At 43.6% G+C, this 13637-nt stretch overlaps 1 protein-coding gene across 5 annotated transcripts in view; it reads left to right on the top strand.

Moving 5' to 3' along the window:
* The window catches only part of SPG11 (SPG11 vesicle trafficking associated, spatacsin), a 71940-nt gene that overhangs the window by 57242 nt on the left and 1061 nt on the right, over positions 1-13637 (top strand). For 3 of the 5 annotated variants that reach the window (XM_072808182.1, XM_072808180.1, XM_072808183.1), the window contains 9 exons: positions 6226-6365; positions 7241-7439; positions 7849-7986; positions 9091-9224; positions 10141-10248; positions 11707-11875; positions 12322-12410; positions 12613-12768; positions 13484-13635. In XM_072808182.1, the coding sequence (XP_072664283.1) occupies positions 6226-6365; positions 7241-7439; positions 7849-7986; positions 9091-9224; positions 10141-10248; positions 11707-11875; positions 12322-12410; positions 12613-12768; positions 13484-13635 (1285 nt within the window). Of the gene's footprint in view, positions 1-2619; positions 2768-6225; positions 6366-7240; positions 7440-7848; positions 7987-8752; positions 8862-9090; positions 9225-10140; positions 10249-11706; positions 11876-12321; positions 12411-12612; positions 12769-13483; positions 13636-13637 lie in introns of those variants that run through there. The other 2 variants (XR_012022281.1, XM_072808184.1) reach the window with 2 other exon arrangements.

Genomic DNA, 13637 nt, shown 5'->3' with positions numbered 1-13637 from the left:
CTCAGGTCATGATCTCAGGGTCCTGGAATTGAGCCCCGCATCAGGCTCCCTGTTCAGCAGGGGAGCCTGCTTCTCTCTCTCTCTCTCTCTCTCTCTTTGCCTTTCCCCTTCTCTCCTCTGCTCATGCACTCTCTCTCTCTTAAATAAATTTAAAAACAAATACTATACATTACTCAGTGCTCATCAGGATAAGTGTACTCTTACTTCCCTTCACCAATTTCACCCATCCCCCCACCAACCTCCCCTCTGATAACCACCAGTTTGTTCTCTGTAGTTAGGATACTTTATTTTTTTCTTTTTTTTTCTTTGTTCATTTGTTTCTTAAATTCCATATATGAGTGAAATTATATAGTATTTCTTTCTCTTCTTAGCATTATACCCTCTAAATCCATCCACATTTTTTTCTTTCTTTTTTTTTTTTTTTTTTTTTTTTAGTTTTTATTTATTTATTCATGAGAGAGAGGGAGAGAGGCCGAGACACAGGCAGGGGGAGAAGCTGGCTTCATGCAGGGAGCCCATGCTGGACTCCATCCCGGGTCTCCAGATCACACCCTGGGCTGAAGGCGGCGCTAAACCACTGAACCACCCGGGCTGCCCTCCATCCACATTTTTGCAAACGGCAAGATTTCATCACTTTTTGGCTCAGTAATATTCCATTTTATATACATATATATATATACACACACACACACACACACACCACATCTTTATCTACAAATGGACACTTGGGTTGGTTCCATATCCCGATTATTGTAAATAATGCTGCAGTAAACATAAGGGTGCATATATCTTTTCTAATTAATGTTTTTGTATTCTTTGGGTAAGTATGTAGTAGTGGAATTACTGGATCAAGTGGTACTTCTATTTTTAATTTTTTGAGGAACTTCCATACTGCCTTCCACAGTGGCAGCACCAGCTTGCACTCCCACAAGGAGTGCACAGGGGTTCCTTTTCCTCACCAATACTTGTAATTTCTTGTGCTTTTTTATTTTAGCCATTCTGACGGGTGTAAAGTGATAACCAATTGTGGTTTTGACTTGCATTTCCCTGATGATGAATGATGCCGAGCATCTTTTCATGTGTCTGTTGGCCATCTTTATTTCTTTGGAAAAATGTTTATTCATGTCTTACTTTTTTTTTAGTTGGATTATTTGTGGGGTTTTTTGGTGCTGAGTTATAGAACTTCTTTATATACTTTGGATTAACCCCTTATCAGATATGTCATTTGCAAATATCTTCTCCCATTTAGTAGACTGTCTTTTGTTGATAGTTTCATTTGCTGCATAAAAGCTTTTTGTTTTGGTGTAATCTGAATAGTTAAATTTTGTTTTTTTCCCCTTGCTGGAGGAGATATGTGTAGAAAAATGTTTCTATGGCTGATGTCAGGGAAATTACTGCCTATGTTTTCTTCTAGGCTTTTTATGGTTTCAGGTCTCACATTTAGATCTTTAATCCATTTTGAATTTATTTTTGTGTGTAAGAAAGGGTCTAGTTTCATTCTTATGCGTGTAGCTGTCCAGTTTTCCCAGCGTCATTTGTTGAAGAGCCTGTCTTATAAATCATTCAGTCTTCATAGTTAAGTATACTAGCTGTAGGTTTTTTTGAAGAAAGGCTCTGTCATGTTTGAGAAAGTTCCCTTCTATTCCTAGTTTGCAAGTTTTTATCATGAATCAGTGTTGAATTTTGTCATTTTTTTCCTACATCCATGATATGATCATGTGGGGGTTTTTTTCTTTAGACTATTAACTGATTATATTTGGTAGATTACATTGTTTTTAAAATATTAAACCAGCTTTGCCTTCCCAAGATTAATCCCACTTGGTCATAGTGCATTATTCTTTTAGATACATTACTATAATCAGTTTTCTACTTTGAAAATTTTTACATTTCACTTTTTTTTTTAATACTTTGTCTAGTTTATGTATCCAGGTAATGTCATTTTCATGAATTGGAAAGCACTCCTACCTCTTTTTTGTGTTTGTGTGTGTTTTAAGACATTGTTATGGAATTGGTGTCATTTTCTCTTTAGATGTTCAGTAGAATCTACAAGTAAAAACCATGCACCTGGAGATTTATGTTTTGGAAGACTTTAAAATATAAACTTCTTTCTTAGTTATACAACTAATCAGGTTATCTTTTTCATCTTTGAAGAGTTTTTGGTAGTTTTTAGATTTTGAGGAAACAATTTTTCCTGCTTTGAGTTATTTGAACATTTTTTTAGTGTTCCATTTTAATTTTCCTAATTTTGACTATATATCTCTGCATATTTTTTTAAATTGGTTGTTTTGGGACACCTGGGTGGCTCAGTGGTTAAGTGTTTGCCTTTGGCTCAGGGCATGATCCTGGAGCCCCGAGTCCCACATTGGGCTCCCTGCATGGAGCCTGCTTCTCCTTCTGCCCATGTCTCTGCCTCTCTTTCTGTGTCTCTCATGAATAAATAAATAAAATCTTTAAAAATAAATAATAAATTGGTTGTTTTATGGATTACATTATATATTCATAACTTTTTATAGCCTACTTAAAAATTAATTTTTTACTACTTCAGCTAGAGTGTAGAAACCTTACCACCATATAGGTCACTTCTCTTCTGTTATGACCTACTTTTTTTTCTTTTTTAAGAGAGAGAGAGTGCTCGCATGTGCACAAGCTGTGGGAAGTGGGGGCAGAGAGAGAGGCAGAGAATTTCAAGGATACTGCAAATCAAGTGTGGAGCCCAACATGGAGCTTGATTTCACAACCCTGAGATGGTGACTTGAGCTGAAACCAAGAGTAAGATGCTGAGCCGACTGAGATATCTAAGCGCCCTTACTTGTCTTATTATATTTACATCTATATAATGTTGAAATCCCTATCAAACAATGCTAGAATTTTTACTTTCAACCAGAAATCATATTTTTAAAAACTCAAGAGGAGGAAATTTTATTTACTCGTATATTTACAGTTTTTTTGCTCTCCTTTCATTCCTCATATTTCAAGTTTCCTTCTATCCCGGTCTGAACAACTTCCATTAGTGACTCTGTTAAGAGTTGTCTACTAGCAACACATTCTCTTAGTTTTTCTTCATTACTTTTATTCATCTGAGAATATCTATTTCACCTTTATTCCTGAAGGATGACTTTTACTGGAAGGAGAAAATTCATTATTTTCTTTCAGTGCTTAAAATGTTGCACAATATTTTTTAAAGCATTCCTTTTAATCTTTGTGGTATCTGGTGAATAATCTGCAGTCATTTGAATCATCATTACCCTATTGATAATGCATTTTTCTCTAGTTGCTTTCAAGATTTTTTTTTTTTTTCTATCTTTAGTCTTCAGCAGTTTGATTATACATGACTGGGCTTGTATTTCTTTGGGTTTATCAAGTTTGGGGTTCACTGAACAGTGTTGAATGTTTAGGTTTATGTGTTTCACCAAATTTAATTACTTTTCAGACATTATGCTTTCAGATATTTTTTCAGCACCACACCCATAGTCTTCTCCTTCTGGGACTCCAGTGATACAAATGATAGAACTTTTGTTACTGTTTCATAAGTCCTTTAGACTTTATTCTATTTTTTTTGTCATTGTTGTTCAGATTGGATAATTTCTGTTTATCTATCTTCAGTTTCACTGACTCTTTCCTGTGGTATCTGCACACTATTGAGTTTATTTCTATGATTTTAAAATTTCATTTTTCACCCCCAAAATTTCCGTTTTATTCTTCTTTATACCCTCGGTTTTTTTTTTTTAGGCTGTTTTTCAGTTTGCTTCAAGAACATTTATAATTGCTTGTCGGAACAATGTATATAATAGCTACTTTATCAGGTGATTTCAACCTTTATGTCATTTTTAAATTATTTTTTATTTTTTAAAGATTTTATTTATTCATGAGAGACACAGAGAAAGAGAGGCAGAGACATGGGCAGAGAGAGAAACAGGCTCCATGCAGGGAGCCCGATGTGGGACTCGATCCTGGGACTCCAAGATCACACGCTGAGCCACCCAGGTGTCCCCCTTCATGTCATTTTAGTACTAGGTGTCATCTGTTGTATTTTCTCCTATGAATTGAGATTTTCTTGCATTTTTGTATGCTGAGTAATTTTGGGTTGGATCCTGGACATTTTGAATCATATATTATGAGACTCTGGGTCATGTTTAAATCTCTTAAGGAAAATGTTGTGTTTTTTTTTTTTGTTTTTTGTTTTTTTTGTGTTTTTTTTTTGGATAGCAGGCAGTTGACCTGGTTAGGTTTGGGCTACAAGTTCTTGTTTGTTTTTTTGGTTTTTTTTTGGGGGGGGAGGGGCTACAAGTTCTAACCCACTTTCTATAGGCTGTGGTTCTAATATCAGTTCGTTTTTCAAATCCTTTGTGATGCTGTTCAGATCCGTCCTGTGTATATGCAACATCCTGTGGTCAGTCTGCAGCCTAGATAGTCCTCTGTTAATTCATTGCTCAGGGTCTTGATATGCCGACTAGAAGCAGATCTATATATGCGAAGCCTGGGAGTGAGCCCTAGAGTTTATAAACAACTTTATTGTGTGGCTTTCTGAATCTCTCTCCCAAGGATTTTCTGGTTCCCTGAGGCTTCCCTTTTTTGATCTCCTGGCTAAAAGATGAACTTGTAGTTAGTTACCCCACTCTGGCATGCACTTCCCTGACCATGCCTGCATCCTGGGCCAGCAGACAGGAGGGTAATGCAAAAGGAAACAAAGGTTCACTGCATTGTCTTGAGACCAGAACACCTCGAGTCTAAAAATAAAGTTCTTGAGATGGGGGCTCTTACCAGCTGCTGCCATGGCCCCTGCTACCACAGCCTCAGGGCTGCTGGGAGCTGAGAGGAGAGAGAAGGGGCATCAGGAGTCCCCCTTCCTGCTCCTTGAGCCCGTACAAAAGGGCTTCTCCTGGAGTGCGTGCTCACTCTCTGTCTTTGTGCTGAGTTACGGGTTTCAGGCAGCATTACATTCAGGCTAGAGGTTACTAGAGGGGAAGAGGCGGTGTCATTTAGTGCTGTGTGCTGTGTGCCAGCTTTTATATTGAGTTCAGTGGGGGAGACGGTAGGATGAGCTGCTTCCCTAGAACCGGCATCCCAACAAGGGATTTTAGGCAGGGAATAACACAGTCTAAGTTGCTATTTACTTTTTTGTCCTTAAAGCATATTTTTTCATGTATAATAACTTAAATGCAAAAGTATTACATGCTTAGTGTAAAATCACAGCACGGAAGTGCATCAAGTACAAAGTGAAAGTCCGTTGCCCAGTCAGCACCACCCCTACCACGTTCCCTGGAGTAACATCTTCTGCTTGCTTGGTATGCATTATTTTCTCTCTGTGGCCTTACATATGTACATGCGCACATACACACCATTTATTTTTTTTACAAAGGTAAAGTTATATCATTGTACGTTTTTTCCTGTCAGTACATGTATATTGAATTCCTTCTTTTTAAGGGCTGCAGAGTATTCTGTATGGATGTACTATTTAACAATGCTGTATTAATAAACTCTTAAAGTATAATTTTACTTAAAATTTTTTAACAGTACTTTATTAATATGTAAATTCTTCAGCTTTGTTTTTGTTATTAGGAACAGTGTGATCTGAATAGTTTTTTTTCCCCAATAGAAACCCTTTCTCAAATTAAGACCATTTTCTTCTGTTTCTGGCTAAGAGCTTTTTTTTGTTTTTTTCTTTATTCAGGAATGGATTCTAATTTTTATCATGCCTTTCAGGCCTTGGTTCTTGTGATTGGCGTTTTGGACAGATTCTCCTGAGTCTGTGGAGGATTGACTGGTGGGGGGGGCGGGGGCTGGCAGCAGGAGCCAGTGGCAGCCTCTTAAGATGCAAAGTTATGAACACTGTAATGAAGGCAATGACCAGGGAGATGTTTTGGAGACACAGTCCGCTAGACCTGGTGACTTATGTAATATGAAAGGAAAAGGGGGAGGGTGCATGGAAGAGAGTTTAGCAGACATTTTTGGTGATGATCTAGAGTGTTCATTAGGTGGCTTGAAGTCTTCTGTAGCCTATGAAGCCTTTGAGGCATCCTGGGCTGAGATTTCCTGGAAGAGGGCAATGAAATAAGTTTGAGTGGGATGTGGGTCCAGTCAAAAGTGGTCCCAGACCCAGAGGGAGTCATGGGGGTGCAATGGAGGAAGCTGTGGGAAGAGGGGTAGTATCATAAGGGACTGGGAAGAGGCCTTCACTTGACAGCTTAAAGCTCCCCTCTTCCTCAGACCTGTGTCTGCTTCCAGGTTCAAGTTTGGATAGTCAGTCATTTGTGATGCTGCCCCCCAGTGATGAAGTGGTGACTAATCTGGAAACTCTGACAAGTAAATGCCTCCATGGGAAGAACTACTGTCGGCAGGTCCTGTGTCTGTATGAACTTGCCAAGGTATGTGCCCAAGGGTAGGGCCTCCAGGGGAAGCTGAAGTGGGGGAAGCAGGAAGTTGGAGGTAGATTTTGGATACTGCCAAGTCAGCCGTTCATGTGATAATCATGATGAGGGAGCAGATCACTCAACAGGATGTTGGCCCCTGTAAATCCACCCCTGGGAATATTGGGGAGGATGCCAGGCCAAGTGTCGGGCCTTTTGAGTCCTGGCTTTGGCCCAGCCAACCAGAAGTGAGGGCATGACATTTCACACCTCTAGGCTCCTGGTTCTCCATCTATAAATGACTTAACCATGAAGGTTCCTTCTAGCCCTCTGTTTTTGTCAGCTTCAGGATTGCTGGGGGATTTCCATAGGAGAAAAGCCCAAAATAAGTTGTAAAATAAAATAAAATGGAATGTGATGACTATAAAGACAGGAACCAGGGCAGCCAAGAATCATTTGTGACTTTGTGCTGATTGAGGGCAAAAATAATAGACTCTAAGAAGCAGAGGAGCACAAGAGAAATAATGCCAAGCACTAAAGCCCTCTGGAGATTGAGGGCTTTACTGCTGTTGTGGGAACAGTAGAGGAAGGGCTCTTGCTTTTATTCAACTTTCTTCCATTTCGTAACATTTAAAAAGCTCAGTGTTCAACCAGAGATGTCACCTGATGGCTTCTGAAGACAAGCCTTTTTCTTGCTTGGATTCAGCTCATTGAAGTGAAAGAAAGGACTAGAAGACAGTGCTTGCTGTTTCTAAGGTTCCTGCTCAGGGTGAGGGATCTTTAAGCTTAGCCAATAGTGGAGTCTGTCCACATGGGATTTCAGAAAGGCTACATTTTGCGAGCTTTTTCCTGGCTCCTAATGGGAACTTTGACTGTCTTTGCCTTCCTCTCAGGAGTTGGGCTGTTCCTACACAGACGTGGCCTCTCAGGACGGGGAGGCCATGCTCCGGGCAATCTTGGCTTCCCAGCAGCCCGACCGATGCAAGCGAGCCCAGGCTTTCATTAGCACCCAGGGCCTCGAGGCAGACACGGTGGCTGAACTTGTGGCTGAAGAGGTGACCCGGGAGCTGCTGACCCCACCGGAGGGAACAGGTGCCCCACCCTGCAGGCCTCTCATACCCCATTCTCAAGTTCCCAGCAGTAAGGACTTGGATGTTATGCGCCTGTGCTCCTGCACACTGCCCTCTGCCCTCACCAGCTTGCACCTATCAGGGGAGAACATGTGGCATCTATGTTGTGGTTGCTTTTTGTTTATTGTTTTATGATTACACTTAGAGTAGCTGTGCCTTTCTCTGAGCTGATGAACTCCTGCTGACCTAGAAGATGACCACTAAGCCAAGGAACGTGAGCTCAGCAGAGTAGAGAGCAGCACAGGGAGCCCCTTCAGCACCCGCTCCAGGTGCCCGAGCCCGGGCAGAGTGGGCCTCCTAGCCAGGGACTCTGGCCTCGCACCCAGCTCCCAAGGTTAAAGCAGCACCTTCCTCCCCATCTTTCTCTATAGGACATCAGCAGATGTTTGCCCCAGCAGAGGAAAGCCGGACATTTCTTCAGCTGACCACTCTGTGTCAAGACCGCACACTGGTAGGCATGAAGTTGTTGGACAAGATTTCGTCCGTTCCCCATGGAGAATTATCTTGCAGTAAGTTCATTGGCCATTTTCTTACATGTTTGGGGCCCAAGGAAGTCTCCAAGAAGTCTCTCGGGGTTAGTCTTTCCAAAACTCAGTTTGGATCCTTGTTCCTGCTCTGTATCCCTACCCCTCCAGCATGGTTTATAAGTTCTTGGTAGAAAGCCATCCGTTCGTTGAAGAAAATTTAGAAAATATAGATGGAAAAGCATCCCAAAATATAAAATCACACAAGCAGGTGACCTTCTAACATTTGGCAGTTAACTTACTCTTCCTTTTACATTACACTGCAAAGTGGCTACTTCAGTCCCCATTTTAGAAGCAGAGGAAGGAAACTGAAGCTCAGAGAAGTTGAATTAATTTGTAGCTGTTGGGCAGCCTGGGTGGCTCAGCGGTTTAGCGCCGCCTTCAGCTCAGGGCGTGATCCTGGAGACCCGGGTCCCACATCGGGCTCCCTGCATGGAGCCTGCTTCTCCCTCTGCCTGTGTCTCTGCCTCTCTCTCGCTCTGTGTCTCTCATGAATAAATAAAAAATAAAATAAAATCTTAAAAAAAATAATTTGTAGCTGTTAAGTGGCAGAGGTGTCACTGGAACTCAGATGATATAACTCCAAAATCTCGCTTTCCACAATGTGCAGGCATTCAGTAGTCGTATGTGTCCCTCTGACCTTCTATAGAAGTCTACAGGCTTTTATTTTTCAAAAATGGCATTATCCTGTATATATGGTTTATAATTTGTGAACATCATTCCATGACAATATTCTATATAATTTTTACAGGTTACAACAGTATTTCTCATAGAATGAAAAATTTTATACCCTAATTTGGGACCTTTACATGGCTTCCAGTTTTCTGCAGTTGCAAACACTGTGACAGACATCCTTATAGGCAAGTTTATATGCCTATGTGTGATTATTTCCCTAAGATAAATAACTGATTCAAGAGTATACCCATTTTTAAAGCTTTATATATATTGCCACATTTTACTCCAAAGCTGGTAAGGTCAAGGATCTCAGATGACTAATGGGGAGCCCTCCCAGACAGGCTGTCTGTATTGGCCCCTTCACCTTCCTGCCAGGATTCACAATCCTGTCTTACCACTGCCTCACCTCCCCAGCCACAGAGCTGCTGATCCTGGCCCATCACTGCTTCACACTGACATGCCACATGGAGGGCATCATCCGAGTCCTGCAAGCTGCCCGGCTGCTCACGGACAAACACTTGGCCCCCAATGAAGAGTACGGGCTGATGGTATGTAACCCCCTGATCCCCTACCATCCTTTCTGAGGAAAGTTTTGAACAGATAGGCTGGCAACCAGTTCAAAGCTGACAAGGTCGGGATCCCTGGGTGGCGCAGCGGTTTGGCGCCTGCCTTTGGCCCAGGGCGCGATCCTGGAGACCCGGGATCGAATCCCACGTCGGGCTCCCAGTGCATGGAGCCTGCTTCTCCCTCTGCCTGTGTCTCTGCCTCTCTCTCTCTCTGTGTGACTATCATAAATAAATAAAAAATTAAAAAAAAAAAAAAAAAAAAAGCTGACAAGGTCTTAGGGAATTTGCCCACCTGGATACCACTACCTACTTGGGAGCTGGCTGAGCCACTCAATGCTCTGCTCCAGGTTATGAATTGCTGTCAAAATCAGAGATTGCTCTAAAGGAACAGATGTCAGGAGGATCCCTGCCATGTTCCAGGGCCAGCCTACTCCCTTGCCAGGGCAGATCGTTTTTCTAGAGGGCTAAGGCAGCTGTTTCCCCCCAAAACAAGGCTCAGTGTTATCTCTGAATTGAAATGAGCGGACAGCTCATGCCCCCGGTGCCTCCCCAAATTCTCTAGGCTTGAAATAAACCCAAGTGACTGAGCAAGCCACTGGGCAGTAAAAGGAATGGTGGGGAGAGAAAGAGTGCCTGCCCACAATGTCACGTTGGCACTTAAGAGTCACGTTTACAAACACAGGAGGCAACAGCCAGTGGTGTCTGTGTGACAAGCCTTTCTGAACCTTCCAGGGGTGATGCCTGCTAGGTACACGGGAAGGGAGAGGGGGAGCCTGGCATTAGCCCTTCTGCCTCTTGGAGCTTGGCATCTGGAAGCAACCAGACTGGTGAGGGTAGTGGTGTTCTGGCTCAGAGAACTCCGGCTGATGCTGATGCAAGTGGCCCTTGCCCTTTTCAGGTACGCCTCCTCACCGGCATCGGAAGGTACAACGAGATGACGTACATATTTGACTTGCTGCATAAAAAGCACTATTTTGAAGTGCTGATGAGGAAGAAGTTGGATCCGGTAGGTGTACGGTATTTTGAGCTCCAGGATGGCATAGACGGTTGACATTCAGGAGTCTTAGGCTTCGTAGGAATAATCCTAATCAGGGTGGACCCCCTGGGATATGGAGGGAGGGAATTAAAGGAGTCCCCTGGACATAGTAGCTTAAGATTAGTTTCAGACAAGGCAGCAGTTATGCTGACACATTCAATAGTGAAGAAAACGAGTTTGTGCATTTGCACCTAAGCCTCTGTCCCATGTGTGAATGCTGGCTCTGGCAGGGGCAAAATCTTTCCTGTGAACTATGTGGAAGTGGATTAACCAGGTCAGAAGTGAAGAGTTTTCAGGGGACCATGAGAAAGGGTTAGGATAGTGGATGCCGAAGCCTGGGCCTGGAAGGCTGTGGAGGGCGATTTATGATGCCGACCAGGAAGGAGGCTTGGAAGCAGAGGCCTGACTTGGCAGGCCTTTAGGCTCTGGGCACTTGTCTGTCTTCAGCGTGGTGATAGCAGGTATGTCACTTACAGAGCTTCTGCTTCCAAGTCATTCATTTGGCGGATTCATTGCGTCAGCCTTTGTTTCCTCTGAAGATTTGAAAACCAAGGCACATTTTTGTCTTCTGGGAACTTGGGCTTGGCCCAGCAGGACTGAGTCAAAGCACAAAAACCCTGCCCAGTGCTGGGCTAGTTTCAGGACAACCCAGTGCCACAGTCAGGAGGAAGAGTCCTGGACCTAGGTACACCCTCAGGATACCCTAGCGGGTTTTTAAGATTGCTTTTGAGGCATTTTTGTTTCTGCGTGTAAACATTCTTTTAATAACTTTTTTTCTGATTACAAAAGTAATGCATATTCAATGTAAAGACACTTGGAAAACAGTCCACCGAAGAAAAAAGCCCTGTGTGTCTATCGACCATCTAGAGACCGCCACTGCTAACAATTTGGTATAGGCCCTTTCTCTGTACATGTACCCACAGAGATACATACATATATACATATTTTTAGCGAAACTTTTAACATGCTGTGTAGATATGAAATAGCCTGCTTTTCTCACTTAATAGGCAGGTCACAAATATCTTCCAAACCAACATTGCTTTTAATGGCTACATGGTATTCTCTTAGTCCAGATGTCTAAAACAAGGGCATTTCTAATTTTTTGCTATTAAATACCTTTGTTACATCCATCTAAGCACTTCTCTCTTATTTTGTAAGGGACAAATTCCTAGAAATAACATTGCTGGAGTAATGCATATGTGCACATATTTTAGGGTTCTCCCTTCTGACCGGTTATGACACACATTCCCACCAGCACAGAGGATGTGCCTGTTTTCTTACAGGGTAGCATAACCTTTCGTACTCATTTTTGGTTCTTTTCCCGTTTTCTTGAGAGTTTTTAAGGAACTCTCAGAACCAAGGGACTCAGGCATTCACGCCTGCCTCGCAGTCACTGGTTGACCTCAGTACTCCTTTTTTCCTGGGCAGAGTGGCTCCCTGAAGACCGCCCTACTGGACTACATCAAACGCTGCCGCCCTGGGGACAGTGAGAAGCACAACATGATCGCTCTGTGCTTCAGCATGTGTCGGGAGATTGGGGAGAACCATGAGGCAGCTGCCCGCATCCAGCTGAAACTGATCGAGTCTCAGCCCTGGGGTGAGCAGAAGTCATGGCGGCACCCCCAGGCCAGTGCGGCCAGCCATCGAGGGTCCTTAGGGCTCAGAAGGGCAAGAACCCTTGAGACTGACTAATATCCACTTTGGCTGCTAACACCCACTCGGTTGGGGCCCCATCTGAGCAGACGAGATGGAAGGGGATTTGGAAGGCACCTGCCCAGCTTGTCCCGTGTGCACCTAGGGTGTCATCCATCAGGAAGTGGTGTGTGTGCTGAGGCCTTGCAAGCCTGCCTTGATGTCTGAGAACTAGAGGCCTCCTCCAGAGCATGTGCACTTCTGGCCCAGTAGCTTTTACCCAAGTGACATACCTGCCTCCCTGTGAGCATGAGCTGGAATGTTTTAGTCCAACCCATCATCACTGAGCAGGATGGGAGCAGCCAGCCTTGGGAGTCACACATCCACCAGGTTTCCTTCTCTCTCCTACAGAGGACAGCCTCAAGGACGGGCACCACCTGAAGCAGCTGCTGCTGAAAGCCCTGACTCTGATGCTGGATGCAGCCGAGAGCTATGCCAAGGTAACCGTAGAGTCATTTCAGCCCGGCCTTAGGGCTTGGGGTCTGCAGGATGATTTGATTTTGTCCCTGGGCTCTTCCAAGTGAAGGGAGACACAGCCTTGGGCCAACTGAGGGCAGAAGGGGTGAGTTCAGTTGCTGGCAGGTTCATAGCGGGGATGACGACAGTCTTATCTGTGCCTCCCTCTACCCCCCTATCCCTCAGGACTCCTGTGTGCGACAGGCCCAGCACTGTCACCGGCTCACCAAGTTGATAACACTGCAGATTCATTTTCTGAACACTGGCCAGAACACAATGCTCATCAACCTGGGCCGCCACCGGCTGATGGACTGTATCCTCGCTCTACCTCGGTTCTACCAGGTAAGCAAGGAAGGAAAATCCAGCCAGCACTGGTGCCAGCATCCTCTCCTGCCGTCCCTCTCAGTGAACCCATAGGTTGAGTGACTTGCTAGGTGTCAAGGCTAGTGACAGAACCAGTACATTTCTAAACTTTTAACTTTAGCTGTCTGATAAACCAAACAGCCTTTCCATGGCAGTATTTATTAGCATATTGTTTGGACAGAGGTTGGAGAATGATGAGGTGATCTGGTCTCCCTTCCTCGTGATGCCAGGCCAGCAGGAAGGGAGACCACCTTGCCCCTTAGCTGAGGTCTGGAAGAGCAGACCTGCTGGTGAGCCAAGCATCGCTTAGCCCCAGTGTTTCTAGGATGGTACATCTAGCTTAGCAGACGGAGTCAGGGCTTCTGGCCTTGAATGAGAAATAGTTACCAGGGAATCAGCCCTTCCCTGTTCCTTACAGTTGAGTTAGTGGGGGAAAATATTGTTTCTCAGCAGTTTTTATTAATGCGTTGATGCATTGTGAAGACTGAAAACACTCAAGATGTTTGTGATTTAAGGGCAGAGAAATGCCAAACATCAAACTTTTCCCCAACCCTAATACATAAAGCCTTTCAACATACTTGGTGATTCTCACATTCACTGTGAATGTGCAGTATTAAGTTACTTTCTAGAACAGCATGCCTTCAGTTTTACATCCAATAGGGCCTAATGGTATCTTCTTCTCTATCCTTTTAAGGCTTCTATTGTGGCCGAAGCCTATGACTTTGTTCCTGATTGGGCAGAAATCCTCTACCAACAAGTGATTCTTAAAGGAGACTTTAATTACCTGGAAGAATTTAAGCAGCAAAGGTTATTAAGATCCAGTATATTTGAAGAGATTTCAAAAAAGT

The sequence above is a fragment of the Canis lupus genome, chromosome 32 (genome assembly GCF_048164855.1).
Source record: "Canis lupus baileyi chromosome 32, mCanLup2.hap1, whole genome shotgun sequence".
Classification (NCBI taxonomy): domain Eukaryota; kingdom Metazoa; phylum Chordata; class Mammalia; order Carnivora; family Canidae; genus Canis; species Canis lupus.
This window is presented reverse-complemented; position numbering and strand designations above follow the sequence as displayed.